Genomic DNA, 26754 nt, shown 5'->3' on the forward strand with positions numbered 1-26754 from the left:
TAATTATTAAATTGAAATTAACTATATTATGTAAGCTGGTTCTTTAAACGTATTTAATCGTTAAACAAAATAGGCGATTATTATAGTTACAACTTATTAATAAAAGCCTTAATTATCGCTAAAGCCCTCAAACTTTTAATCGGCTCCACAAAATTGGGGCATTTCAGAAGAGCTCTATAGAATACGCTACATGTATATTATAACATGTGATTTTATATGTGGGCACAATATATATGTACGATATTTCGTAACGATACAAAGACTGAAGTACATATTTAAGGCTTCGATGTAAGCTGGTATTAATGTCGATAAAACGTAAAATAATACTAGACTATTGTCTAATCGTGATTCCTATCTCTGAACAACATACACATATATACGGAGATCATATACACACTCTTATGCTACACTTTGGTAAACAATTTAAAAAAAGTGTTTCTAATTAAAAAAAAAAGAACATAAAATTATATTACATAATACGATAAAAAGAGTTACTATAAAAATAAAACGTATTAAAAAATATTAATAGATTATATAGTAATACAAAGAGGTTGTTATATTTATTTTCAGTTAATAGTATTTTTATGTCAAAAAAAAGTATTTATATAATAGATATTATAAATTTAGTTAATTTTAGAAATATCTTATTGACTTTGCGTCAGTTTCGAGATAAAGGGGCCATCTACAAGCCAGGGCTGTGTATTATTCGGTAAAACTGAATTCGCCATTTTACGTGTCTATATAGAACACGATGATATCACATCAAATTGACAACCCTACACAACATTACACTAGTAGTTTAAATCTATCAACGAAATTACACCAATGATTTTAGTTATAATCAAAAATGAAATCAGTATTAGATTTATGATCGAACATACAGTTACCATTACTTAATCAGAATAATTGTTATTGAAACATTAGTTAAACAGTGCAACCCTGGACCGCGCTAAGTCAACAATTTAATTTTAGCCGGTCAAAATTGATGCATAAACTCAGATTTAAACCATTACGAAAACGATATGAATTAATCAGAATATCTTAATGCCAAGATATTATCTTTGTTACTTAAAAAGAGTTAATACTACATTTTTTTACAAGCAATATTTAAAAATATGCTATACTTTGACCCGCCCCGGGTTCGCACGAGTGCAATGCTGATACTAAATATACTACGGATTTTTTCTTGTTTCTTTAATATCCATGTATTATATACAAAAATCTTTCTCTCGGCTAACTCTGTCTATTAAAAAAAAAGGCATCAAAATCCGTTGCGCAATTTTAAAGATATAAGCATACGTACGGACAGACAGCGGAAAACGAATTTTTTTTATACTATGTAATGATTAGATACGTTGTGGGACTCCCGGTTTCTTTCGCTGTATATTATGTGTTTAATTGCAGACAAAATGGAATAAATAAAGTTTACTTTAATTCCGAAGAGCTTTATACTAAAATATATAATACTAAATATATAATCATTACGATATACGGTAGAACTTCTCTCCTTGAAATAGCTTTGCGTTAAAAAATGTAGAGGAGCATAACAACTATATTTATTACAAGAGAAAATTAAGTTTACGCTAGTCGCGTTAATATTCTAAATTTGAATTTCAATTAAATTATGAATAGTAAAGCTGTGAAATTGCGAAGCGCTGCTATTTATATTACTATGTTATATAGTTAGACTATAAACTTTTTCTCATGTTATATATAAATAACAGTACTAAAAATATTAGAACTTGGCTTTGTCTTTTTTATGAACTAGGCTGATGATCAAGCAATTGGGCCATCCGATGGTAAGTGGTTACCACCGCTCACAGACAATAGGCGCTGTAAGAAATATTAATCGTTTCTTATATCTCCAATGCGACACTAATCTTGGGCACTACTTGGTTATGTCCCTTGTACATTTGCCCTCAAACCGAAATATTTATATATAAATATAATAACCGAAATATAAATAAACCGAAATATTTATATATAAATATTTATATTTTGCAGTTTGACGGTAGGTTATCTAAAGACTAATGAGTATGTTTTTCCTACCCATACGGACTTGACTTGAAACCAAGTTGGATATTGTAGGAAATTAAGTAAATTAAAAAAAATGAAAGAGAAGGAATAGATTACGATGACACCTTTATTAATAACATATTAGGGTTACATAGTATGAAACAAAGTCGCTTACCGCTGTCTGCCCAAGTGTATGCTTAGATCTTTAGAATTACGCAACGGATTTTGATGTGGTTTTGCTAATAGACAGAGTAATTCGAGAAGAACGTATATAATACTTTCAGAAGTTTCTTATATGATGTCTTAAATGAACAAATTCTGTAGAGTATTTAGTAACAGCATTGCACCCGAAGTCGGAGCGGGTAGTAGTTTATAAAAAAAAAAATCATATCCCAGATAAAATTTCGTAAGCAATAAAATATTTACAACACAACTTTTGTCAACCCTAACATAATTGCATCTAAGGTATAAATCATTACATTAAAAACAGCAACAGCTACTGGTCCCCACCACTCATCAGTTATTCTAACGCCAAATAACAGTACTCAGTATTGTTGTGTTCCGGTCTGAAGGGTGAGTGAGCCAGTGTAACTACATCACAAGGGACATAACATCTTAGTTCCCAAGGTTGGTGGCACATTGACGATGTAAGGAATAGTTAATATTTCTTACAGCGTCATTGTCTATGGGTGATGGTGACCACTTACCATCAGGTGGCCCATATGCTCGTCCGCCAACCTATACCATAAAAAAACGACACGATACTATACTACATGACATTTAAATAAATATCTCGTTATAAAATATCTGAAACAAATCTGTTGGCAGCCCTGCGCTGCATTCGATCAACAGTGTTAATTTTAGCCAGTCGAAATCGCGATGCCTAAGATAACGTACAACGTTCGGACTGATGTATTCCAACTAAATCTCTGTGCTGATTTCTTGAGTGAAAACCGTGCTATCTGCTTTCTGAAATTAAACACTGTGGTCGCCGCGTCGGTTAGAAAGTAACCATGCTCAGTACCCCTTATAAATATAACGAATTATTCTAATGGTTTTTATTCAGTGAGTGATTGTGTTTTGTTTTGTTAAACTGTGTTTCGTTTTGGGATTTTCGTGCCGAAGTTGTATTTTTTCTGTTAAGGTAATGCATATTTTTTTATTGAAAAATTTTGTAATCGATTTTTTTTTAATAATGTAAAAAAGGAGTTTCATATTTTCACCAGTCAAATATAGAGATATTTTTTAAATCAAATTATAAACAAAATTTGTGTCAAAAATTAATATTTTTTTTTAGAAAAAAAAATATTTTGTTTATCTTTTTATCACTTAAAACATGTTTTAACACGTTTTAAATGATAAACAATAAATTGAAAGTATTTTAATCGTTTTTTTCAATGGTTATATAAAAGTTAGTAGGTATTTGAAATTTTATATAAATTTTTCAAAATTTATTCACTTGTGTACAAGATATATTATAATATATATTCCAATATGTATTACGGAATAAATCCTCGCCTTCAATAACATTGCAATTTATTTAGTTGCTTTTATTTATTTAAAATTCAGCGTACTTCAAAATGCGTAAGCACTATGACTTTATTTCAAAACTACTCATATATTTATTTGACTTTAGTTGTTAAGTGTAAAACCTTGCAACTGAATTTTAAATTAGTTCAATCGATTGAAAACACAAAATTGGTGCAGTAAAACAAAATCGAAACTCACCGCAAAAGACGGTCATGAAATGTTAAATAGACAATGATAAAACGCAACATTGAACATAATTATATTCAAAGCATATATATTATAAATATCAAAATTTCATCGTCATTTCATTTCATGAGAATTAGAAAGTGAGTTTTCACAGAATAGTACTGCCGGTAATAAGCTAGTATGCCATGAAATATAGTTTAGTTGTAATACTTAAATGCTTATTGAAAGATTTCGTTAATTAGTGAAACTTGTGTTGCGTCTTTTTAAAATAAAATACATGTAATAAAATAAGTAAATGTACATGTACATGTAGATAACCTTGAGAAGACATTTATTATATGTTAACATATTGAATGATGCTTATTGTTTTTATTTCACTAAAAAATGCACTTGTTAGCCCACATTAAGATCCTACTTCATGTGGGACTAGCTGATGATGAGAAATCCAGAGTACCCACGAAAAATCAACAGTATCAAATACGTTTCTTCAGGAGATGATCGCTTATGCAGGCACTCGCGAAATATATAATAGTTTAGTCCCAATTTTCGTACTAATTAATCTCTTTAAAAACGTTTCGAGATAAAGGATTAAACTTCGTACTGTATAAATTTACAGAAATTACCAAAATGAAACTATTCAACATTCCATTACAAGGCTGAGGTAGGGACTCCTCTCCATTTGAGGAAAAGGCTTGGAACATGTTAAACCACGCTGCTCCAATGCGGGTTTGTGGATACACATGTGGCAGAATTTCGATGAATCACAAGCTGGTTTCCTCGTGATGTTTCTCTTCACAACGGAGCACGAATCGAACTATAAATATAAATTAAGCATATTAAAATTCAAAGATACTTGCCTGGGTTTGATCCCGCAATCATCATTTAAGATGAACGCGTTCAAACCACTATGCCATACAGCTCGAATTCAATATGTCGTTTAATATATGTCAATACATCCGTTATAGAGGCATTCAATATGACGTATAGTACGACATAACTTAGATGTAGCATCGGCAAAATTCGTAAAACCGATCACATCCGAATTGAGTACGCTAGCACAAATTATCAATATTTATTTCTCATGTGGATATGATCTTTGCACAAACGTAATAACTTGTGATATCATATGACCTAATATATTCGTCAATTTGGCACGTCGATTTACATGCAGTTGTTTTCTCGGGTTCAACTGACGCGAGAATCTATAGCGACGAATAGCGTCGAGTGGCGCTGTAGAGAACTATTTGTATTGTTTTTGCAAATCGGCAGTAATCGGTTTTATATTCATTTCATTGCATTTTCCGATGCTACATCTAATTTGTGTCATACTATACGTAACATCGTCTCGTTGATTGACGAATGGAGAATTACGTAGACAATTGTTTATTTTTAAGCGATCGATTGAATATTTCTGTGTCCGTTTCCTATCCGGTATCCGACGCGACCTTAATCCAAATGCGCGCCAAAAGTAAAATTACTGCATTCAAGTAGGATCTTCTGAATCGTTACTTTACATCATTAAATACTGAATAATTATCATATTGGAATTCAGATCTAGACACGCGGTAGCGTGTCAGCCGAGTTCAGGTAAACGAGATTATCTGACAAGAAGTTAATATTTACTCTTGTTGAATAATATAATTATGGTCATCATCATCATCCTCCCGCCCTTATTCCGATTTTTTTTTTGGGGTCGGCACATGTCTTCTTCCACACTTATCTGTCTGAAGTCATCTCACGTTAAGTAAAATACTCTCCACCCGTCTTTCACACAATCCAAACCATCAGCCCATTTCCGTCCACTGCTGGACATAGGCCTCTCCAATTGCACGCCACTGAGATCGTTCTTGGGCTACTCGCATCCAGCTCCTGCCAGCCGTCTTGCGTAAGTCGTTACTCCACCGTGCCCGAGGACGTCCTACACTACGTTTGCCGAGACGCGGTCTCCACTCTAGAACACGTTTCCCCCAACGGTTATTGGTTCTGCGACAAATATGGCCAGCCCATATTTCACACATTCCATCCATTATTTATTTGATAGTCCCCTTCCTCAATATCCATCCACATTCATGCTCAAGACCTTCTTCACAATATTTTCCTCATTCCCCTGTATAACATAGCATGATAGCCACCTTCCACATAATTTCTCGGCTATCGGTGCTACTCTCAAACTTCCTTTTATGTACTCATTCTTTACTCTATGAATAATAGAATGCTAATAAAACTACATTTTATGACATTTGAACTCATAATTTATAGACTTAGTAACTAATTATAATTGAGCTGTATCCTAAAGCCTACGGAAAGTACAAGGTCGATAAGGCCATCTAGGTATAGATGTACTAAAACGTTTTTTTTATTCGACCGTTACCTAGTAAAGTGACAGCCCGTAAATTTCCCACTGCTGGGCTAAGGCCTCCTCTCCTATTGAGGAGAGAGCTTGGAACATATTCCACCACGCTGTTCCAATGCGGGTTGGTGGAATGCACATGTGGCAGAATTTCGATGAAATTAGACACATGCAGGTTTCCTCACGATGTTTTCCTTCACCGCCGAGCACGAGATGAATTATAAACACAATTAGGCACATACTATATACAGTGGTGCTTGCCTGGGTTTTAACCCGAAATCATCGGTTAAGATGCACGCGTTCTAACCACTGGGCCATCTCAGCTCATCACCGTTAAATAGTAATACTTTGTATTTGGGTTCAAAGTGTGAATGAGCTAGTACACTGAGAAGAACATCTTACATTTCATAGTTGGCGATGCTTTAAAGGGAATCTATACTTCTTACAGTGCCAGTATTATAGGTACACACATATATACATACACACACAAACATACATAACCAATCGTAATCATTTTGTGCGACATTTTAAGCGTCGTTTATTGGCTCGATATGACGACATATCTCTATACTATAGACCCTCTCTACAGACAATACAAGAGTTAGCTAGAACACATCCATATCTAACATAACATACATAAAACCTTTGATAAAGTAATTATTCTTAACACTAAGGATTTTCATTTGAGTTTATATAAATAACTCTTGTATAGCTCAAATTGTATTTACAATAAATATATAAAACAAAAAATAAATCCTGTATTAGCCGAATATAAATATCGCTCAATTTTTTTCGTCAAGGATCTTAAGAAGCTTTTTTCTGACAACTGACGAGAGGATGTATCCGTAAAAAATATAAAAGTTGGTGGAAGAAATCCCTTAAGGGGATTATCACGTCTTTTATATTTTATTCTTAACATGAAAATTTATTTATATAATATATAGAAGACTATTTCATATTTATGTTTATATTTATTATTATTTATATTCTAGTCTCTTGGAGCTGCTCATGATTTTTAGTCTCACGATACAGAAGCTTTTTTTATATACAAGTTGTCAACCGCGGGTTCGCTCGCGTTTTAGGGGTTTAGATTTCATGTATTCTTGAAGTTCAAATCTGCTTGAAAATACCAAGTTTCATCAAATTCGGTTCAGTTGTTTTGTAGTGAAAGAAAGACAGACAGAGCTACTTTAAAATTTATAATATTATAGTATAGATCATATTATAACTATATTACATTTATATTACAACAAACAACAACAACACCAGCCTATAAGTTCCCATTGCTGGGCTAAAGGCCTCTTCTCCCCTTGAGGAGAAGGTTTGGAACATATTCCACCACGCTGTTCCAATGCGGGTTTGTGGAATACACATGTGGCAGAATTTCTATGAAATTTGTCACATGCAGGTTTCCTCACGGAGTTTTCCTTCACCGCTGAGCACGAGATGAATTATAAAGACAAATTAAGCACATGAATCAGCGGTGCTTGCCTGGTTTTGAACCCGCAATCATCGGTTAAGATGCACGCGTTCTAACCACTGGGCCATCTCGACTCCATTTATATTATACCTATATTTATTACATACAAATAAATCGATAACATAAATACAAAATTTACTAGATCATCTTTGAACCACGACCATTAAGATCCGGGTTCGAACCACTGAGGCATTACGTTTCCACACTCACAAATCACAACACTACATTAATAATCAACATTCATAATTACAAAGTCCAGATATATTTGTTTCAGACAGCCGCACATTTGTTTGATATCGCTCGAACTGGAAGAAATTTCCCAAGCAGGGATGTGTAACGCTGATATTGATCGTTACAAGCCAGCTCTGCGAACACCACGCTCAATACCCGTAATACACATTTATTTTGCATGTTTACTATATGTATATTGTATATATATTCGTTCTATATACCATCAGTTCTTCCCAAACTTTGCCTGGAAAACAGCTTTTATCAAAGACGGTTTGTAAAATATTGGTATCGTATTGTTATGTATTGTTATGTATAGTGTATTATTGTTATTATATTATATATATCTGTATATATTATCATGTATATTAACACTATATATTTTATATTTTCTGTATCATAAATGAATCGCTATAGAACAAGTGTAGTTTAATTAAATTGATTCAGAATAATTAATATTATTTGTCATAATATTTGATTAAGGTAAATTAAAAAAAAAGTTGCACCACGTTCAGTATAAAAGTATTATTGGTATACAAAAAATAATATAAAATCATAATGTGCAAAAGTAATATTACTATATATAATATAAATATCTCAGTCATTTTAAATAACTATTTTCAATATAAATTGACTAAATTAATTTTTAGTAGATTTTAGAAAAGTAATAGTTGATTTTCTGTTTATTTTATTTATGAATGACAAATATTTAAGTATTTTTTTCCATCATAATTTACATACACTTACGACTACCATAGATAACACACCTATCACTTCATTTGATTAGGAATCACAGGCTATCATTTATTGTACTGTTAGTACTTTTACTAACGGTACAATAAATGATCTGACCTGATCTGAATCTGACCTAAGTCTTTACTTAGGTCAGATAGGTTGATGCCTAGCTTTGTAGCTAAGCATATTTTAACACTAAGCTTAACAGCGCACTAAGTGCTGGTTTAAAGAGTAGAAAGATTACGACCATAACACTTCCGAGCCTTTGATTGCATACACACGATTTTATACTTCCTATGGTCAATGTACGGACGAAGATTATGAGTCATTTCCCTTGGACAAAGTCAATAAAACACAAAGCCGTATTTGCTATATGTACTTCTTTGTAATACCTTATTAATTTGAGTATTTTTTATCGAATAATCTGACTAATCTGTGGTAATAAAAAAAGGTTTTCAAATTATAAGTGTTGTAGACATCTACAAAATGGTAAACTATTAAAGGACCAACCCATGAATAAAATATGTCACGCGCTGACTAGACTTGCACTCACAGCATCCCATTATCTCCGGGTGCTTTGTCCTGTCTTGTCTTATTTTCAACTGTAGTATTGAAGTATATCTCGGCCTACTTTCTTTACTTTTATGAGACTACAAAGGCAGACTGTGAGAAATCACCTGATTCGTTATACGCATTAATATAACTTTTCTAGCTCGAATGTATTTAAAGAGTTTTTAAATCGTTTAATATTATGATTTTAATTAGATTTCAAATTATGTCTCAGGCACAATATAATTGTTTCAATTTACAGCTGGAATAACAAGAAAGTATCTACATTGTACTATGGTTTGACTTCTACATACTTATGTAAATTCAGATTACTTCCACTCACAGATTGAAAGTATTTATCCACTATCTACCATAACATTATATATTATATTTATTTGGTGGTAGGGCTTTGTGCAAGCGTCTACCGCCAAATAACAGTGCTCAGTATTTTTGTGTTCCGGTTTGAAGGGTGAGTGAGTCAGTGTAACTTTAGGCACAAGGGACATAACATCTTAGTTCCCAAGGTTGGTGGCACATTGACGATGTAAGGAATAGTTAATATTTCTTGCAGCTTCATTGTCTATAGTGATGGTGACTTACCATCAGGTGGCCCATATGCTCGTTTGCCAACCTATACCGTAAAAAAACATATGTGTCCTAAGGCTGTACATCTCTTATAGCAAGTAAGCCATAAATCCAACCGTCGCGTCGGTAATTCTTTTATAATGAAATATATCTGAAAGAATTATACCATTTTGGGTACAAAACCTTTCTTTACAAACGTTGTCTACGAATTAATATAAGCCATAAAAAGGCTAAAAACCCCTATAAGTAAACAATTACTAATTATAAAATAGGATGGTTTAAATTAATAAGAAATAAGATACTTAAAACTTTACGTAGTCATGTGTTATTCGGATCAAAACATCCAGTGAACGCACACCGAAATACTCCTTCCAAACCTTGTTTATAAGTAAAATTTTACGATTTTTCTATCGTTGTTTAAAATGGACTTCTGACGTTTTCACCTTAAATAAAAATGTCTAAACAAAACTAAATAATTCGAATAGTTTTCGTATATCGTATAAAGTAAGGGCTTCCAGCAGGTGGATGTTAAATCTTTCAACGCATGCTCCTAAAACTAAATGGAGCAGCTTTTGAATTTACAGTATATTTTTTGAATGGCATCTGCGATATCAAAATGTTAACAGTATCGTTTAATGTATTGTTCGAAAGTATATACAATACTTTATTAACATCACGTGAAGTAGTTGTTGTTGGCACGTTAATTTCACTTGAACAAGTTGGTATAGAAGTTTTGGTCAATCTTTGGCTCAATGTTTGGATACAAAAAGTCTATATATTTCAACCAACGTACCATGGTTGGTACGTTGGTTGAAATAGCCAATGTTTGAGACCAACATTGCTATGTTGGTCTCAAATATTGGTCATGTGTTTGTTATTGGAACAATAAATACAAATAAACGAACGTGATATGTTTTTTAATTTAACGTTGATATCAAATAAGAAAACTTTAATCTTATTCAGTGTTTACTTATTTCATAAATAAACAACGCAATTTCCGTTGTAGTTTTTTTTAATTCAAATGGAATTCATACGTCCAGTGTGGCCTCGGCTTTATAAATGACGTCATAGGCACATTTCGTAGTTTATCACTGTTTCATTGCACATACATCTTGTTCGTTACGGGTTCAATGCCAGTTCAATCATACATCAAATATATATTGGATTTGTTCTTGTTACTTTTTTATCGTTCTAATAAACAAACTAGATTATGAAATGATCATAATGATCGTCTATAAAGATTTCCTGTGTTTTATCATCCTAAGCACCGTTTCTATATACAAAATATGATTTGATTTGCTTTCGAACAGCAATTACCCAATTGACCTTCCAAGAAATATTTTCAAAGCTGAATAGCTATATTTGTGGCGAGGGTGTTTACATAAGGATAAAGCATTTATGCTAATCACTTATATATACCCGTGTATATTATACTTATGGTATATAAATAAATAAATATTGGACATCACATACATTACTCTAATTCCAATTTATGTAGCTAAAGCACTTGAGTTATGCAAAATCAGAAGTAACGGTACCACAAACACCCAGACCCAAGACAACATAGAACTCTAATGGTACTACGTCAACTATCTGGGAAGCAAGCCCGGGACCTCGGAGTGGCGTACCCATAAAAGACGAAGTACACACCACTCGACCACGGAGGTCATCTAAGTAATATATTATATATACAGGTTTAGTTTCTACCTTATCCCCAATTTTATTAATTCATTAAATAGATACGTAAAGACAGTTTCAAATGTATCCTGAAAGAATAATGAGAATGCTCTATTTATGTGCAATGAAAATAATTATTTTTCAAGTAGGCTGAAATCGCTTTTGAATGTCAAAGGGTTGAAAGTAGATTCAGTCGAGAATCATCAAGAAACCCAGTAGTAACTCTTTTACACCATTTCAATTACAGAGTATGTAAGTAAAGTACAATTAAACTGGTATATGTATCCTGTGTAATTTTTTTTATGGTATAGGTTGGCGGACGAGCATATGGCCCCCCTGATGGTAAATGGCCACCATCACCCATAGACAATGATGCTGTAAGAAATATTAACTATTCCTTACATCGTCAATGTGCCACCAACATTGGGAACTAAGATGTTATGACCCTTGTGCCTGTAGTTACACTGGCTCACTCACTTTTCAAAACGGGACACAATAATACTGAGTACTGTTATTTGGCGGTAGAATAACTGATGAGTGGGTAGGTACCAACCTACCCAGACGGGCTTGCACAAAGCCCTACCACCAAGAAAAGAAATTCAATAAACACCAAATTCTAGTTTCTATATCTTTCATACAATCTCGTATTTGTTCACAGGCTTTAATAAGTCAATTTAAAAATAACAGTGGAAGCTAATATATATGCAAAATTATAATCTGTGGCTCCAGTTTTATTAAATTTGTATTACACTTGGCCATTTCAAGCTGACTAATACTTTATTTAAACTTCACCATACTATTAATGAAAAAGTTTGAAAATCGATTTAAACTGAACTAATAGCTCCAGAGATTAGTGCATTGAACCAAACAAACTCTGCAATATTCAAAAGATTGGCGTTACTAAAGCGTTCAATATTAGTGATTACGTGCAAAAATATGAAAGGAAATCTCGAATCGATTCAGGTATATATGTAAAGCAATTTAATATGATTGCATTCAAATATTGATTTTATCGTATTCTATAATCAAATTGAACGTATATTTATATGTTTATATATTAATAAGTTGTTAAAGTAACTGTTCTGACTGATTCTGCTGCAAGGCATCATTATTTCAGACTAAAATCTTATTATTACCAAAATATGCGAAATACGTGAGGTATGTATTTAAATCGATTAAATATGATCAGAGCTGAGATGGCCCAGTGGTGAGAACGCGTGCATCTTAACCGATGATTGCGGGTTCAAACCCAGGCAAGCACCGCTGTTTCATGTGCTTAATTTGTCTTTATAATTCATCTCGTGCTCAGCGGTGAAGGAAAACATCGTGAGGAACCCTGCATGTGACAAATTTCATAGAAATTCTGCCACATGTGCATTCCACCAACCCGCATTGGAACAGCGTGGTGGAATATGTTCCAAGCCCTCTCCTTGGTGGGAGAGGAGGCCTTAGCTCAGCAGTGGGTAATTTACAGGCTGTTACTTTACTTTAAATATGATCAGAGTTTATCGATTATAAATAAGTATTTCCTCTGCTAAAATTAATATTAATATAAAAGTATGTGTTTAAATATAGATTGTTATCGATTAATTTGTCTTCTGCTGACTTACAAACGATCTTTACTGCAATTCGTAAATTTAGCTGATAGAATATGCTTTTAGCATGAATCCTTTCGTACAAAATATATTTCGAGTTGTACAATAGTGTTAAATAAATAAGTACTTCTGCTAAGAAATTCTGCATTACTGCCGGAGAGAAACATTGCTTTACATACATACATACATTTGCTTAGTACTGAAACCTGCAAGAAATACCGTCGAATCAAAACTGTAATATTATAGAATATTTGTGTCGAATTAATTTATGATTTTAAAATTTTTCTTGCAGTTTAGATCGTATTAAAGATGATGGAAATTGTAACAATTTCAGGATACGACAAATATGAACCCTTTAATATTATGTATAATAAACAAGGATATCGCGGTGTTTCAGGAACTAACCGAGTCTTTTCATTTTTAATCCGTCTTCGTTTCACTTTGAAAACGAAACTGAAACGCGTACTGATAGACTGGGAGATGAGGACACAAAATATTTGGTCATTTGTACCAGTATGGCAGTTCTTCAGGGGTCTAATTACGTAAAGAAAAAAGGAAAATAATGGTCATCGCGTAAGCGTTACTCGAACGCGTTGGAAAAATAACGAGTGTCAAATGATTTGTTCCACAAAAATGCTTGTATTATCAGATAGTCGAAAAAAAGAAGTAGGCGGTAACGTAATGCCACTTCCTACATACATACATATTGCCTACTTCTTATATGCTATCTGAAAGACCATCACACTGATCTTTCAGATGAATCAAAATTCAATAATTTCAAATCACACCTGCGTTTGCCAACAAAAGCGAATATCGAAACGCAATTATTTTTACTATCTTCAAAAAAAGAACTCAAAAATAATAACCGACAAACCGACTCGAAATAGACACGTTCAAAAATCGAACGGAAATCTTTCAATCCTAATTTATTTTTTTATTAATATCGACAGATAAAAAAACGTTTTATGTAAAACGTTCGACACATAAAACTATTATAATACTATTATAAATCTCGAACCGTTCCGGCATTTTACGGTGCTGAATGACTTTTAAAGTAAGCTGGCTCATACGAGATCAAAGTCAGTCGACGTTCAAGGTTTAGTTAATTTAGAAGACATTATTCCTATACTATAGATGACGGGGATATCACAATAAATACATTATCTAGTTATCGTTTAATTCGACCCTAAACTTAATACAAATTGTTTAAGACAAATTAAAAGGCATACGATAAATCTTATTAGTAAACTAGTTATGCCCGCGAGCTTGTACGCGTTTGAATTTAACAAAAAAATATTATTGTAGCCTAAGTTACTCCTTATTATAACAGTTATCTGCCAGTAAAAGTCCCGTCAAAATCAATCCAGCCGTTCCAGAGATTACCCGGAACAAACAGACAGACAGACAATAATAGCAAAAAAAAATATTTTGGTATATGTACCGTGTATACATACATATGCATTGAGTAAAAAGGGTTATTTTAATATTACAAACAGACACTCCAATTTTATTATATGTATAGATGTAGTTGAATAAAACTTTTCAGCCAACCGATCAAAAGTATAGGATACCATTTATGTGTACTAAGAAAAAAAAGGACCTAAAATTGTTCCTTAAGCTTGATTCATTAATATCAATTTATTTTATTGTTTGGTAACATAACGTGATATACAAAGAGCCTAATTCTTTGTATACATACATACATTAAGTCTTCGAAATATTACAATCTGTATTACTCTTACAGGTTAACTCATTATGTTATAACCTCCTTTTTTGAAGTCGCTTAAAAATTAAAAAAAAATGCTACTGCCCCTATTAAAAAAGAATAAATTTATTTGTTATAATCTATATAAATGGTTATTACTGACTTCCTTGGCAATTCTTCTTTCTGTAATCCATTTAAAAAAGTGCTTTTAAAGAGATCTCGAATATTATTATTTTAATTTTTAAATTTTCGATTCTTCATATCAACTAACAGAAACCAAAGAAAATGTTCTTTGGCGTAACAATAACTGACGTGTGGGTTTCAGAGTAGAGTTTTATTAAAAAATCGATCAATTATTTGTTTTATAGCGCTGTTTTGCGTCAAGGGAACGCAGAGAAGACGTAGGAGGGTGTTGCTATAAGAATTATTTCTTTCGTTTAACTGCTTGTAAATTTACATTGCTGTTGAAGCGAAGTTCCTTATCACACTCCGGTCTCGTTCTCCGAAGACTGAAATCAAACTCAAACTCAAATTAATTTATTCACTTTCTTATTGATGGTCAAATTGAACACTACCACCGGTTCGGAAAAAAGAACACCCTGACCTGAGAAAAACCGGCGAAAGAAATTAAGCGGTTCTTTTTTTTGCTGTACTATAGCTGAAGTATTGGGTGCATTAATCTTATTATCTGCATCATAAGAATACGACTGACGGAATAAATTTTATTGTTATATTGTGTTATTAGTAATTTACTTTTACCAAAATTGTGAACAAAAAAGGCCTAGTAAACTATTTCAATATCTTTATAATATACCCAAACAATGTATACTATAATTCCTTCTCCGTAGTAGGTCAAAATTTTTGTTACGGGACTCAAATCTTTCTTTTCCCGGATGAAAACTGAAGATTGCTTCTATTAAATACATTTTAGGGTTAATAGGGCTACTCGAATATGTTGTTGGTCACTCACTGTCACTCTCACACTCACACACTGTCACTCTCACTGTCTTCTCCACAAAAGATAAATTAAAAGTATTAGAACATGAAAACTCAGTACTAAAACTAGCATTCGCAAAAAGACCAGTGTTTCACCCCTCTTTTTTAAAACAGTACAAGCTATCAGAATTTTATTTTAAACTATGATAGAAATTGATGATGTTAACTTTCAGGTATATTTTTTTGTGATATCATATAATTGCTCAGATAACTAATTAAAGATAAGTCTTACAGACACATTATAACTTCAAATAATTTCAAACCCGCTTAGACAATTTTTTGAAACGTTGACAATTTATACACATAAATATTATGTAGACATATGATCCCACTCTACCAGATGGTGAGTGGTATTGGAGCTCAAACGCGAAGCCGGTTACTACAGTCAGGGAGAATGAACCACCCTCGTCGCTCTCGCCATGCCGCTCAGTGACACGCCCCTTTACTCCTCGTTCAAAACCCAGGCTATAACAGTTCTAGTTGACAATTCCATTTTTGTAGGTGCGATAAAGCATACCAAATATATGTCTATAAAAAATCATTCCCTAATACGCTATTATACAGTTCGCATCTAAATTCTAAACTTCATAAATTCCCAAGATCAAACTTGACCCATATCACGTAGGTAGAAAGATAAACAGACGAACAATTTATATGAGTATCTACTTATATGACGAAACCGAAGAGGTGCCAAGGCTGATTACCAGATATACATTTATGAAACCGACTTTGTTTATTTAATTTCTTAAAATGGTTTCCTGTTTACAACGCTGGAAATTAAATCGTAATTTTATTTATTCGTTCGGGGAAGCTAGCTGATCCCTGAATGTTCTCGATATAGGGTTGTCACTTAGAAGTTCACAAAATTGAATTAACGCCTTTATTACTGATGCAATGAAATTGATTTTTTTTGTGAGTGTAACTCTGTGTATTACTGGAAAAATTAAATTGAATTTTTTGCATTAATTTGCCTGTTTGTTAAGACAAATAACTAATATATCACCAAAAATGTGAAACGAGAGCCAAGTTCAGTATTATAATATAAGGCTTGATTGTTGACTTCAACACCAAATTGAATCTAAATGAATGCCAAGTTCAATGGTCAGTCCTGAAACTTATTTATAACTGCATAGAATGTCATTTGTTTTTATAACTTTGTAGAATATATTCTAGCTTAAGACCTGACGGCAGTGTGTCTGGCTAGTTCTCATATGCGGTCAAAAATTCTTCTTGTCATCGAAAATGATTTTCTTATATTTAAAGTCATTTTATTTATTAAAACGTTGTATATGGGGTGACATTTTTATAGAGGCGGCCCTAAGGTTGAATCCGGCACTGCTGGTTACTGGAAAGTTGGCAAATATATGTGTTGTGTCACGAAGAAAGTTTTATTGTAAAACAATGCTAAATTCAACAAAAACAAGCGATTTACGAATGTAACCTGACCACACAGGGTTACTAATTGTTTTATGGGAATTATAGACGCTTACGTTTTTTACAAGATCCCAGAAAACGTTCAGAATAATATCAAATAAAATAAGAAAAAATGATAACGAACGTGTGTTTGCAACGGATATGAAAAAACTGATGACTGCTTAGATGATAAGGCACCTTGTGGATTCAACATTTGCCGCTTGGTTGTTTCAAATATAAACATAAAAAATGGTATTGTAAATACAATTGATAAAAAATTTATCCCAAAGAGAGTCTTTCCGTCAGATATTCTCTCTCAGCTAGTTTCATAAGTACCTGATATTTGTTCTTAATTTTATGCGTTTACACAACATTTAACCGATGGAGTTAAACTTTGTACAGTTGATTTTGGCACTTGCGTGAAGGTTTCTGGTTAGAATATCATCAATGTGGAATTGTTTACAGGACGGATAATTGTTTACAACACAATTAAACTGCACTGCAAAACCGGACGAGCTAGTCATTTATATTTCTGATTACTATCTAGTTTACTATACTATATTAGGTAAAATGTATATGATCACTCTGTGTTGTTTAAAAGGTTCAATTGAGGATAAATATGTAATTTATAAGATATCAGCATAGACTGACCTCAAGTGTTCCACTAGCACTAACACTAGCTCCTAATTTTATCAGCATGTGAAATGTTCCACCCAAAAACCTATCCAAACTTGTATTTCTGAAAATTATTTCACCAAACTGCTCTAGTTCATTTGCTTTCTCCAATAGTATGAAAACAGTAATAAAACTTATGAAAAATCAGTAATATTTGCCAGGATTTAGTCCGTACATCAGCTCGTCTATAATACACTAAGATATCTCACAGTTTTGTGGTTCTGATAGTTCAAAAACGCGTCTTTTTCGCTAGCCGACGTATCTTACCACCATCGCTGACTGCACTACCGCTAAGAAAATAATAATTACATCGCATATCTTTTGACATCTTGCTCTGTGCATTTTTAACGGAGCAACGTGAACTAATTTGAACAACTTCAAAGTGTGCGTTTATAGATTGTCGTTGTGGTCACGACCGGGATTATTGCCACCAAAGATTAGAGAACTGCTGATGTTTTTTTTTATGGTATAGGTTGGTGGACGAGCATATGGGCCACCTGATGGTAAGTGGTCACCATCACCTATAGACAATGACGCTGTAGGAAATATTAACTATTCCTTACATCGTCAATGTGCCACCAACCTTGGGAACTAAGATGTTATGTCCCTTGTGCCTGTAGTTACACTGGCTCACTCACCCTTCAGACCGGAATACAACAATACTGGGTACTGTTATTTGGCGGTAGAATAACTATATATATGTTATTATGCTTATCTTCGGAAGTTTACCGATCGCGGACTATATATTGTCTTGTTGTCTGTGTCTGCCATTTATCGTTGTAGTCAGTTGCTGTCACAATTTTTAACTCAAAACTTTACTTTTTATAGTAATGTATTTGAGTATCTTGAAAAAAATTAAAATATTACTCTAAAAATTATGATCACGTGAAACAGTAGCATGAATGTTAGCAGAATTTATCTGGATTTAGCTAGCCAATTAAATGAACCAGACTTGTAGAGGCATTCAGGCGAGATATTATACTTTTAGTAAAGATCTTAACACTACTACTGTACAGCAAATTATTTCATACAATATTGAAATGATCATTAGGTTCATTCAAGTTCATATTCGTTCGTCTTCTAAAAAATAAATTTAAAACAGATCAACTCATTGGATGGAATTAGTTCACACATAACATATAATTACCTACTGAAACGAGAAAAGCTGTCAGCGTCTATCTGGTAATGACGAGAAGTGCTGACAGCTTATTTGCTATAGATTTAGTTTACTTTACCGAAACATATTGTTAGCAAATTCAAAATGGAAATCGGCTTTTTTATTATATGTTATTAATCAGTTCTTTTGTAATTATATAACTGTAGTGAATAAAAGGAATAAAAGTGGAACAATAAATTCAGTAGGACTTTAAAGATTCCATTTAAATTTGTTGTAATAAATCCACTGAGAGGAAAAGCGGTAAAGTATGGTATCTATAATGGATTTTCTTAAACTGGTATGGATTTACATTAAGAAACAAATCTAGAAGTCGTCCGCAGCTTTGCGCGCATTTTAGGTCCTTCTTAAGGTTTGAATTTGCTTCATACGAAATTTTATCAAATTCAACATTGAAAAAGTAAATCAGACAGAGAGAGACAGAGATACTTTCGCATTTATAATATTAATGTATGATTCAAACTCTCTCTCTCTGTGTCTCTCCTGTGTATTTATTATTCCCATCTGATGGTGGGGTCTGCCTGCCTGGTCTCTTGCTTCCACTTCGCTCTATTTGATTAATTTGATTAATTGATTAATTACTATGTGTGATATTATAACAATATTTCTAATATGTATTTTTCAAACCAGTTTCAATAGGAACAGGACTTTATTAATCTAGGTATAACTTTTCTAAACAAATCTTCAAATCGGACTGGTAAATTTTGTGATAAGCAAAATTATACTTTTTGACAACCCTGAAATGAAATTATACATATTTTTTTATTTTTACAGCTGGCAGAAGTTATGAAACAGTAACGTGCCTACGATCATTTCAAACGTTATGAGATAAAATATTTTTATTTCAGTAAATGTTTTACACTACTAGTAAATTTATTTTTTGTTGAGACGTGATAATTACTATGTTAGCGCTGTATTATGTTATTAACCTTTTACTTTGCTCAGTGTGATACAACTTTTAGTAATTTATTCATTTTTTTTTATAGATGGGTTTGATTTTGAACATGGAATCTCAAATTCTTTTTCGATTTTATTTTTAAGTGTCTCGTCATACTCTCACAACTACAGATAATTCCCACTAAAAAGCAGTAAGGAACACCATAAACAAAATAACTAACTATAATAAGTTTTAATTAAAATATTGTTAAAAATATCAATATGAACAGATAAGAATACAGAATTTGCAAAAGATCGAAATGAGAATGAGTAATTAGACAGTGACAATAATGCTAAGAACTTCCACTGAGTCATAATTTACTGAGTGAAAAGTGAGTCAGTAATTTAATCATTTATAAAAATAATATATTAATCTGTTTGGTATTATTACTAGTATATGTGACATTAAATATTATATATGTTAATACTAATACTTACAGAGGGTAAAAAAAACCATAGCTAAGCATGATGGTGTAAGTCATAATAGTTTATAGTGCTAGTGTCTATGGATGAAGGTGACCTACTTAGTGTCCAAAACGCTTGATGCTAAACAAATAAAAAAAAAATTGGCAAAGTTCCGCGCCACTTTTAGCAATTTTCACGCTAGCTTTCACTATCACAACTAGACATAATCTTCATTATACTTCGTAGAAAGGGTTTTTGGAATCCCGCCTGGGTACATCCCACCCACTGATCACATACACTGCCAAACAGAAATACCAAGTGTTATGGTCTACTTTGAAAGGTCAATGACCTTGCGTAACTAGCAAGGACAAAACTCCTTAGCGCCCAATCTTATTACTGCATCGGTGACCTAAGGGATAGTTATTTAATTCACGAAGGACAACGACAGCAGCCTGTTAATTTCCCCATTGCTCTGCTAAGGACTCCTCTCCCTTTGAGGAGAACGTTTGGAACATTGCACCACGCTGTTTCAATGCGAGATGCTGGAATACACATGTGGTAGAATTCTGTGAATTTAGAGACATGGAGGCTTCCTCACAATGTTTTCCTTCATCGCCGAGCACGAGATGAATTATAAACACAAATGATGAGCACATGAATACTTAGTGGTGCTTGTCTGGGTTTGAACCTTCAATCATCGGTAAGATGCACGCGTTATAACCGGTGGACCATTTCGCTTTAAGAAGAATGACTTAAAGCTCAATGTAAAAGTCACGGGCAACTGTGAACCAGTGGATGTTGTTAAATGAAATTAAAAAAAAAACACTTACGACATCAATTTCTATGGAAGGTGACTACTTACAGTCATGTGTCAATAACCTCATTGTTTATTCCACCGAAGCACATGAACACAAATTAGATCCGTTCTTATTTTGTATGTCTTTAAAAGATATTTATGTGAAATAAAATGAACGATGAAGAAAATATATAATCAAATACTTTTTGCTTCGTACGTAGGAATACTAATGATATCGCTTCATTACTGCATATCTCATAGACCAAAAGACGCAATAGAAATCCCATGCATTTTTTACATGAATAAAATTTATTTTATTTGATTACTACGCAAGGTTAAATTTTAGGTCCTTTTTTATTTTTGCTTCATATAAATGATGTTCCTTCCATAATTTTGATATTATTCTGTTTGAATATAGTTATACATTATATTATATTATAATGAATAAGGTACTATAATAACAGTATATAAATACACACACAAACTACTTTCTCTAATGAAAGAAATATATAAACATTAATTGATAACCTTCAATGAACACCTTCATACATTGATTGCTATCAAAAAATGCCTATGGCATTTCTAATATATATATTTTCTTAGGTTGACAGGATATTTACATATATTGTGTGAAATACGAACAACATAACATGTAGACATATTTCTTGTCGAGTAACACTGTCAGCGGGGGAGTGAAAAATATTTTCTCAAATATCTGTTTAGTTCTTCCCACGCCAATAGTAACACTGACAAATTAACTTCCTGTCGAAATTACAAACAAAAAAATATCTTTATAGAACTTTTTTAATATTATTGCTTTAAAGTATACAATAAATAAATAAGTTTCGTTCTATTTCCCTGAAAGCAGAGAATAAACAAACAGTGAACTATGTCTTCACTACTACATAAAACATCGATACCTGAAATGGCTCCATCCTTCCAAATGACTTTAAAAATCAAAATACTGAATCCACAATAAGAAATGACAACAAATATTGAACACTCATTTAAATCATAAACATTTGTATTGATAATAGGAATGCAAAACTGGCAAATGAGCTGCTGATAAGAGACGGTCATGTTTAATCATAGATATTGGTACTGTTAATAATACAAACTAGATTATATCAATATCACGCTACCAACTTAATAAATGCCTTTTATGCCTATTATTAATATACGCTGGTTCCGTCACCATTCAAGGAGGAACACCATTAATATTAATATTTCCTAGTTGAATAACCAATGAGTGGATGGTAGCTGCCCAGGCAACCTTGCAAGAAACCCTAAATTATAATGATAATAATTAAGAATACAAAATTAATAATATCGAAGATAAAATAGTTCAAAACAATAAATACGTCAGTGTAATGTTACTAACCGTACATCCGCTCCGTGTTTCCATTGTTGTTTGAAAGGTTTTAGTGATTTCCGTTTCCAAAAACTTGTGACATAATGACAGTCGTTTCTTCTTGTAATTAGTTATTTTGTTGCTCTGATAAATTAGTTGTAGTTTGTAATTTTATATTCAGCAACTTATTTTAAACTAGTTGTAACCCGTGGTTTTGCTCATGTTTGAGAGAGTTGTTGGTCAAGTGTTAGGCAATAGAAGTACCCTATGTCCTTCCTTAGATTTCAAATTTGCTTCATACCAAATTTCATCTAATTCAATTCATTGGTTTGGTCGTGAAAGAGCGACAGAAAGACAGACACAGAGTTCCTTTCACATTTATAAAATTAGTATAGAAGTATAGATTTACTCTCCCCTTAAACCACCAGACTTTTACAACATACATGCATTTAATGTTTCAGGTCGGGCCGATACAAGTTATTATGTTAAAATTTGTCAATAACGGCCCGAACTCTTGAAGTTGGCTTTACTTTTACGAGGCAGAGAAAATTTTACTTTAAACCTCTCTCACTTAAGTATCCAAAGTATTACAGAAGCAAACATAAATATAGATAGATATACATACAATACAATACACAACTACACACAGATGTTTTTATTTATTGATGTAATCGAACCGACCTCTAATCATACATGGGAAACACACAGCTGCGAATGTCCGAGTATCTGAACATATAAGATTAATTACTCGCTGAAACTATTGAAGGCAAAAGGAAGATTACTATTTTATTGAATACTAGTAGTCGCCCGCGGCTTTGCTTTCGTTTTGGAGTGTTGGCTGTCATATCTTAGGCAAAAAAATAGCTTATGTCCTGTCTTGGAGTTAAAATTTGATTCACAATAAATTTCATCCAATTCAGTTCAGCGGTTTGGTCAGACAGAGTTACTTTCACATCTATAATATTAATAATACAGAACGATTGGTACACTAGCAAATCTGCAACTTGATGGTCACCCCATAGGTATTGTAAGAACTATTAACGATCACTTACATCACCAATAAGCTGCCAACCATCGGAAATAAGCTGTAACATCATCATTCCTTACAACTGAAATTAGACTGTCTGCCAATCTCTTTGACCCTTCAACCAGGAACACTGAAAAACTACATTTTGATGGTAGAATTCTTAATAGAACTTACACAAGCCAAGAACTATTAAACTACAAATCCGAGAGATTTACAGTTCCGTTCCGTTCCTTGGAAATTAGTTAAGGCGCTCCCTATGCCCAAACACTTCAATCATATTGCTGTCTCTTTAGACTATGGTCGTGAAAATCTGTGTTTGCCCACTTTTTGTCGTCGTGAAATAGTCTCCTAACCAAAGACTACGTTGATCCAAATTGGTCAGAAGAACGACATAATTATGCTCGCCACCGTCTCACGAACATATTTACCACCCCAGGTTCAAATCATCCTCCTGCCCTTATCCCAATTTTATTTGGTGTCAGCGCAGCATGTCTTCTCCTTCCATAATTCTCTGTCAGACGTCATCTAACAAATAAGATTCTTTCTAACCATATCATTTTTCACACAAGGTTCAAATAGCCCCAAGAATTAGTATTCGTAGACTTAAGATGATTGCTAGCGCACATTTTCAATCTATTTAAAAATATTTGCGGTTTTTTTCGCAGCGTTCACCAGAACGTTTACATCTGAAACATAAACAGAAATGATTATAAATAGCCTTTGTTTAGAAACATTTATTCAGTGCGTTTTAAGTTTACGTACTTCCATAATGAACCGAACAGTATTGACTTCTGAACTAAGAAATGTTGAAAGATCAAAGGCAATGATAACGATTTCCTATAATGTTTTAAATAGTTTTAAAACGACAAGAATAAACTAGAAGTCATAGATTTTAAAAGTTAATAAATTATATATTATATTATTATATTATTATATTGCCATTAAATTACATTGGATATATTCCAAGTTGCCTTCTTGGGAAGGCGATCGTTAGCTGGTTCGACGAAATGGATTTAGCGAAAATCGCATAAACAGAGAGTCGAGATGGCCCAGTGGTTAGAATGCGTGCATCTTAACTGATGACTGCGGGTTCAAACCCAGGCAAGCACCGCTGATTTATGTGCTTAATTTGTCTTTATAATTCACCTCGTGCTCAGCGGTGAAGCAAAACATCGTGAGGAAACCTGCATGTGACAAATTTCATAGAAATTCTGCCACATGTGCATTCCACCAACCCGCATTGGAACAGCGTGATGGAATATGTTCCAAACCTTCTCCTTAAAGGGAGAGGAGGCCTTTAGCCCAGCAGTGGGAATTTACAGGCTGCTGTTGTTGTTGTTGTTGTTGTTGCATAAACAGTGCTTCGCTATTGATATGATTTTGTAGAAAATTTCAATGTACAGAAATATAATATACCAAACGTCTTAATAAGTATTAGAAGTGCCATTAAACATTGTACAGCAGAATTATTCTGTAAGAATCAAACTTGTAACTCACCTCAGAACACGATCTTGAAATGTCAGAAAGTGATATGTGACAAGACTATAACCATTACAACATTTATACACGTGTGTTATACGGTGTCAATTCTTCCAGAATAACTCTGTATTTAGAAGCCGTATTCGATTCTCCACATATTTGACCTGACACGTTTTTCGAAAAACTAGAGGATATTTGGATGTTTTATTTATATTTATATCGGCTGAAGAGAAAGCAGGTCAAAGAAGATTTATATACTATAAATATAAATATAAAACGACCTGACGAGGTTAGTGTCTGCTACAATGAACACAGACCATATATGCTTTTATATTGCCTTTTTTGCTGCTCTGCATTAAACTTTACTGCTGAAATGGAGCGTTATTGGACGGTCTATGTTTTATCTTTTGAAATAAATATGCAAAAATATTTTTCAATCATCTGATTAGATTATACCCTAAGATTGTCACGTCAGACAAACAAACTCTTTTCTGTTCGACAATTGAGTCAAAAATATATGCCCATCTCTTCTTCTTGCCATTTCCAAGGTTAATGAACTCAAATGACTGTTAATATTGGAGATCAGACCGTAAGAATTTGATTTTAAAGAAAAGTTAGAGTTGCCACTTAGAACCTGATAATTATCCCATCGCGCTGATCCAGAACGGTTATTTGGATTATGTGTTGCGAAATTTCGTCCACGATTCCAAATTCGAATTCCTAGTCGAATACGAGATGAATTATAAACATAGATTAAACACGTGACCCGGATTTAACCAGCGTTCCTTGGTTAACGTCAGTCTTTCACCGAACCACTTCGCTTCAAACTGAACGTGATAACACGAAAACTTCTCCAAATCTTCTCCAAATAACAATAAACTGGAAATACGCAAAATCGTTCATTATTTTTGAAGACGTTTGTTTAATATAATTCTTCGGTTAAGTGCTTTCGTGGTATAAAATAAGACATGTGTATCATTAAGGATTTTATTTGCGTTGAAACTTTGCAAAATTACAACATCGACCACATCAGAACAACCAATGACTGTTAAACGGTTTTTGGACGTGGTTATTTAGAAAATATTGTGTGTATTGATTTATTTATATACTCTACTGCTAACATACACATGCAAAATTCCACGAATCAAACAACTTATTCTTAAAATCACTGCATGTTTCTTGCGACTGTCATTAAACTATGGATCTTATATACAGTACTCGAAATACAAGAAATAGAAATATTCTTGAATTCCTATTCAAGAAAATATTGTAAGTTGTTTTTATATAAAATAATTTTACAATGATGCCTGATTATGACTATAATGATGGTGATGATTTTATCATAAACAAAGAATAATTCTGCTTTTCTGCTTACTCCTGTGCCCTCGACTTCATGAGCTTTATGATTTAACAAAAAGTTAGTGTTGTTGCATAAATTACTCCCTGTTACATCAGCTATCTGCCAGTGAAAGTCAAAATTGGCCTTTTGTTCCAGAGATAAGCCGAAGCGATTAGACAGGCGGACAGACATTATTTGTGCATATGTATGCATTATGTAAAAAGTGTTTACTTAATATTATACACAGACACGCCAATTTTATTATACATATAGATTACAAAACGTCGCTTATTAAGATATCGTAAATATACATATATCTGAGCAAAATATTACACAATTATTGAGCTGTTCTGAAGTCTTAAATAAAGATTTCAAACTATATCGTGTATTTGTACTATTATATATAGTACCAGAACGAATTTACAATCAATAGATTTTAAATAAATAATTAAAACCAATATTTTTTTTTTTATAAATCAGAGTTTAATTTTGAATGTAGTCTTACTCGCTCTTATGTTTTTTAGATA

The 26754-nt window shown here is 32.9% G+C and overlaps 1 protein-coding gene across 7 annotated transcripts in view; it reads left to right on the forward strand.

The window, feature by feature from the left end:
* Positions 1-2899: 2899 nt before the first annotated feature.
* Positions 2900-26754, forward strand: part of LOC124540407 — a 67305-nt gene continuing 43450 nt past the window's right edge. For 4 of the 7 annotated variants that reach the window (XM_047117926.1, XM_047117927.1, XM_047117928.1 and 1 more), the window contains exons 1-2: positions 2900-3160; positions 7837-7951. In XM_047117926.1, coding sequence (XP_046973882.1) covers positions 7892-7951 — 60 coding nt within the window. In that variant the 5' untranslated portion in view covers positions 2900-3160; positions 7837-7891. The remainder of the gene's footprint in view (positions 3161-7836; positions 7952-26754) is intronic. The other 3 variants (XM_047117930.1, XM_047117932.1, XM_047117933.1) reach the window with 1 other exon arrangement.

Source organism: Vanessa cardui, chromosome 25 (assembly GCF_905220365.1).
Source record: "Vanessa cardui chromosome 25, ilVanCard2.1, whole genome shotgun sequence".
NCBI lineage: Eukaryota > Metazoa > Arthropoda > Insecta > Lepidoptera > Nymphalidae > Vanessa > Vanessa cardui.